This window comes from Apis dorsata, unplaced genomic scaffold (assembly GCF_000469605.1).
Source record: "Apis dorsata unplaced genomic scaffold, Apis dorsata 1.3 scaffold_935, whole genome shotgun sequence".
NCBI classification, from domain to species: domain Eukaryota; kingdom Metazoa; phylum Arthropoda; class Insecta; order Hymenoptera; family Apidae; genus Apis; species Apis dorsata.
Genome location: NW_006264045.1, coordinates 958,347 through 964,469, shown reverse-complemented (window position 1 = coordinate 964,469; position 6,123 = coordinate 958,347). Strand labels below are relative to the sequence as shown.

At 25.7% G+C, this 6,123-nt stretch overlaps 1 protein-coding gene across 1 annotated transcript; it reads right to left on the bottom strand.

Annotated features, from left to right (window-relative positions):
- Positions 1-2,028: 2,028 nt before the first annotated feature.
- On the bottom strand, positions 2,029-5,987 carry LOC102680065 (zinc finger MIZ domain-containing protein 1). The gene is made up of 8 exons (XM_006623748.2): positions 5,643-5,987; positions 4,883-5,519; positions 4,335-4,681; positions 4,052-4,237; positions 3,818-3,960; positions 3,187-3,676; positions 2,855-3,082; positions 2,029-2,166 (listed from the first exon to the last, which is right to left on the bottom strand). Exons 1-8 carry the CDS (start codon positions 5,964-5,966, stop codon positions 2,029-2,031), a joined length of 2,493 nt encoding a protein of 830 aa, XP_006623811.1. The 5' UTR covers positions 5,967-5,987.
- Between the last annotated feature and the right edge of the window lie 136 nt (positions 5,988-6,123).

Sequence of the window (6,123 nt, the reverse complement as noted above, 5' to 3'; positions counted from 1 at the left end):
AAAAAGTTGATATAAATGTCGATGGAAAATATTTATTAAATTGTAAATAATTTAAGTTTTTGTTAAGTGAAGTGAGATAAAAACAGAATGTAACAGCAATATAACAGAAACAAAACTCTTTTTCTCTCTTATTTCATTTAATATATTTCAATTATTTATTTACTATATATTTATAACTTATTTATAACTTAATTTAAAAAAGAAAAGCTAGTTGACATTTTTTTCATATCAACTTCTCTAAAATTAATCTTCCAAAGATATCTCATGAATATGTTAACATTCTGAATATACATATACATATAAGTTATATATATAACTATATAGTTATATAAGTTATATATATAACTGCTAGCTATAAGTTATACATATAAGTTATATATATATAAGTTTTGATGTACCTTCAGAGATTTTATATTATATAAAAATATTTTGTTATTCTTATATTATAACAATTTAATGAAATCTTTAAAAAAATAAAAATATTTTTTGTAATGAAAAAGAAAAAAAAATCAAATATTTTCTTGTGTATTTTTTTTTAATTTGTATATAATTATATTGAATTTTATATATAATATCATTAATGATATAGCGATTTTAATTTCATTATCAATAAATTCAATATCAAGTTAATTTCCACATAAATAAAATTATAATGTTTATTATAACAGATAGAATAATACATAATAGAATAAAAAATAAAAAAGAAATATTTTATGAAACATAATTTAAATATTTTGGAATTATATATTTTTTTAAAAGCTCAAGAGATACATCATAATTCCCAGTGTGAAGCCCGATATGCCCTCATTCTTCTTTATCTGTTGTCACTAATCATCTAAAGGAAAGGAACACTATATATGCTATATCCATCAAGAAGCAGAGTAATTCACAACAGATGAATATTCTATCTATTTTTTTTAATTAAAACTTATTTACAAGTGTACAATTATAATTCTGTTGTGATGTAGGTCCATCATAGCCTTGAATGCGAGTAGACCGATTCTGAAGTAAAGATTATATTGCAAGGAAAATTTTAAACATAATGAAGTCTTTATAACAAGAGGAATACATATTTTTTTCAAGCAAATATTCTAAAATCATAAATTTGTTAAAATCATTTTAAATTTTAATAGTATGTATGTATGATATTTTATAATAATAATATTAATATAGATAGGTTTCTAAAATTATTCCAATGTTATGTATATATTGATTTCAAAATTTATTTTTCCAATATATAAGATTTTATAAATGTGCTATACGATTTTTTAAAATCTATTAAAAATCTATTAAATTATAAATATAAATTATGTAAATCATTAAAAGTTATCAATTCATTGTATCAAACACAATATAAATAAATTCTATTCTATTATATATTTTTTGAACATTATCTATGTAAAAAACTTATTTTGGAATGAAAAATAAATGAATATATAAAATATATGCGATAAAATATATATGTTATATGTATAAAATGTATGTAAATTAATCGTATTTCACATTTATCAAACAAACCTTTTTTTTATAACATTAATATATGTAAAATATTCTATATCTGATATTAAAAAATTCAAGTATCATTGTTTTTGAGCACAATTAATATAATTGTGATGTAATTGCAATAATTTAAAATATATGTTTGGTACAATATTATATTTATGTGCGATTTAGAAATAAAAATTTTGAATAATCAAGAAATAACATTATCCATGCAATAACATCTTTACCAAGAAGCATTATTACATACTTTGTTTTACCTATTAATTAAAAGTCATTGTCTTTAAATCTAATAATATGCCCTAACTTTGTCGATAGGAATATTATAATTAGAGCTAAAATTTTTTGTACCATTGAATTAGGTGAGAGCACCCAATAACGACCCCAATTTTTGAAATTGCTCACTACAAATAATTTCATTCGATTAGAAATATATCTGTATTAGGATGCAAATTTTTCGATATCATTTTGTTCCTTAAGATCAGGGTCATAATTTGATTATTTCTTTTATGAGATGCCCATTAATTTTTATTCGAAAAGTGCTAATATATCATCACTCGATGAAGGATTACCACTGCTAGCGCCACTACTAGGTGGAGTATTTAGATCTGGTGGATCTAAATATGAAAGTAATTCCATTGGATCCACAACATTATCTGGCAAAAGCTATAACATAACATAATAAAAAATAAATAATGAATACTTACATCATAAAAATTAATATTTATTTAAAGCTGAAATTTTTTTGAAAAATGAAGAAAACCATTTATTTTTTATTTATTTTTTTTATAATTTGATAGATTTATGAATAAAATCCAAAAATATCAGTTTAATATTTATAAATACATTCTTGATACATACATGCTTAATAAGATAAATAAATTATACAGATGAGATAAATATATGTTATAGTGAGGATAAAAAACAGATAAATAATAATAAAAAAAGATATAGAGAATCTTGACATATTAACTGTACAACAGAACTGTAAATAATGTAGCTTTTTCTATACATTAAAAATAAAATTGTAATTAAATTTTTATTTGTTGAAGTTAAATTGTTTTACACTCGATTTATTTAAGAATTATTTTATATATTTTACATTTTTTTTAATTTTATATTTTATCTCTTATGTACAAAATAGATCAACATAAATCATTTTATTTAAATTATAATTTTTAATATTCTAAGAAAAATTTCTAAGAAATTAAAATTGGTATCATTGGATTCTACTCAAAATCTATTGATTAATAAAAAAAATATATAAAAAAAATAAATAAATCCTAAATTAAATTTTAACCTTATATAAATGTTAAAATATTTAAATATTAAAAAAATTAAAATTATTACTTACATTTAGAGCTTCTTGACCTGTACCCTCACCATCTATTACTGCAGCTGGATCAAAATTTAAATCCGATGGTATATCCGCAGTATCATTGTTTATGTTTGTATTACCAGATGTATTAAGATTTCCAGTAGATTCCTGGGATGCTGGAGGAACACTTGGTGGACCACTGTTTCCACCACCTGGTGTATGTGGCGTATGAGGCGTATGAGGTGTATGAGGTGTATGCGGCATCTAGAAATAAAATATTAATATATATAGGAATAATAAAATATTTAATGATTAATATATATTGCATGCAATTACGAAGTTCAATAATTCTAAACTTATAAACATACTTGATCATTAAGTGATTTTTCCATAGCATTAAGAGGATCTAAAGAATTCACTGATTCGTTTAAGTGCGAAAGAGGTCCTGATGCTCCATTAGTATAATCATTACTAGTATTCGTGTTTGTTCCAGAATTAATATCGAAAGATCCTCCCGATGAATTCCGATGATTGATATTATTTCCATATGTAGTTGAAGTATTATTCATCATAGAACCACTTACAATGCTACTCATATCAGGTGGTATGTATGGACTCATTGCTTGATTCATATCCCAATTATTCATAGTAGGCATATTCATACTTCCAGGTGACATTGCCTTTGTCATTCTTTTGCAATCACTTTCTTCTTCTGATTTAATATTAGCTAAATTTTTTGCTGGTTTCCAATTTGCCATTGAATCTATCGTAACTTCCTCTACTTCTGCAGTATTCAGAGTGTTTAAAATACCCCACATATATTGATCAACCTCTAAACCTTCCAGTTGTGCAGGTTTTCTATATATAATATAAATTATAATATAATATAATATAAATATAATATAAATAAATTATATAATATGAATATAATATGAATATAATAAATTTGATTGAAATTAACTTTATAATTAAATCTAAAATTATTAAAAAATAACTTACGTGCATACAGGACATCGCCAAGATCCTCGTTCACAATTTAGTTGTAAGTATGATTCCAAATCAAAGCACTGAATATGTTTACAGTCATGTCCCCTAGCTGGCAGTGTAATACGTTTAAAAGTAATAGGACATTTTAAGGATACCTATAATAAAATTATTTAATAAATAATTAATTTAAAAAATAGATATAGTTATAGATGTTATAATTTTAAATATATACTCTTGAATATTTACCTTTAATGCTGTTTGTTCTACGACATCTTTCTCCGATTGTATACCATTATTTGAAATGGTATTATTAAAATTCCGTTTAATTTTAGTAATACAATGCTCTGCTGTAAGTAATCTTTTACGTAATAATCCATGAAGTACACTTCTTACACTTGGTCGATGAACTAATTGAAGTACGAACAAATGAGACTGCAAATTATAAAAAAATTTATTTATTTTTCTTTTATAAAAATTAAATTTTAAATATGAATAATATAAAATATGAATAATTATAAAAAAAACTTACACAACAACATGCCGATACAGTAATTTGTATCGTATTTCTTCCAGGTTGACAAACGTCCTTCAGGTATAAAGGCTTATGAGATGTTTTATTCTCACCACGATCGATAACTAATGGCGTAGCATTCACAGAGACTTGTACACTTGCTGGCCAATTTGTATTCATTTGTCTATCTTCATGATGGAAACACTTGAGTTGCAGTTCCAGATCGGATCGCCACATCAATGTTTGATGTACCGTAGGTTTTAATTGAAAAACATGATTGCTTACAGCCAGATTATGTTCTAAGCGGAAGGGTGGAAGAATAATGCCATCTCTTACGGGGAATGTTAATCGTAATTCATCATCTTCTATATATAACAAAAAAAATAATTTATCAATATCCTAATTTATTTAAAAATGTAAAAACTAAAAGATTAAAACATTTATAATTGTGAAAAATAAATATAATCGAAGTTGATTAAAAAAATGTGCTCATAATTAAATATTTTTAATATAATACTTTAAATTTATTTTATTATTAAAATAACAATAAAAACATTTCAACTTACTCTGAATATTAATTGGTGATTTTATTTCATTGAAATTAGGTTTAATATCTGGATTCGGACTGATATAGGGAGGCATACTGGTGGCTGGCGTCAATGGTGGAGTTGGATTACCAGGAATAGGACTATGTTGATAATTTAGACTCCCTGTGCCTGTCGTTCTCATTGATGCAACATCTTGTTGATATTGACTGGTTGCAACACCAGCTGTACCATACGAAGATGTATTACCGGCATATCCTGAGTTTGGTTGATGACCAACAAATTGATTTCCAACCGTTGTAGGTCCCATACTAACTGGTATACCATTGCTATTATAATATTGGTTATTCGCTGTCTGATTGGGAGTGTATGAAGGCGTAGTTTGCCTCATATTACTACTCCGTATCATAGAGTTAGGCCCAAAACCAGCAGCCGATGGATTCATATTTTGCATAGGCTGATACTGAGGTTGAAAGTTCGGCCTTGCTGCAGCAGGATAATTGGCCGGATATTGCGATGATGACATGCCATTGAAGGCTGGTTGCATCGTAGCTGGATTTGGATTTGAATATGGATTTTGTTGTCTCTTTTGTGCCATATGCATAGCAGGATTTGGATAAGGTGCTAATCTCCTTGGATAGCCTTGATGAGGTTGAGCCTGTAAATATATATCAATTATAAGATACATCAGATAGATAATTAAGATAATGCATCTATATTATTAAATCGATAATTCTATTTTATATCGAAGATATAAAAAAAATTATAAAATTTTACGTACTTGCATGCTCATCTTATTCATTTGCATATTGTTAGGTCCCATCATATTGTTCATGCCCATATTACCCATGTTACTCATAGAGTTCATGGGAGTCATTCCGTTCATACTATTCATACCGTTCATACCTCCCATCGACATAGGATTCATCGAGTTCATACTATTCATACTGTTCATCGAATTCATGGAATTCATAGAATGCATTGGACTCATCGTACCCATACTATTGAAATTATTCATTCCGACTGGCCCCATTCCGGCCATTGGTCCTCTTTGGGCATACCCTGCGTTATATGTTTGATGGGGTATTCCATGTTGACTTTGCATCTATAATCAACGAATAAAATGATATTTAAACATATTTTTTTATCATATATTTAGAATGATAAATAATAAAATTATTTTTCTTTTAAAATAAACGCAAGAGAAAAAAACTGAACTTAAAAATCAATCATATTTCTAAAAAAATAAATATAAAAAATGA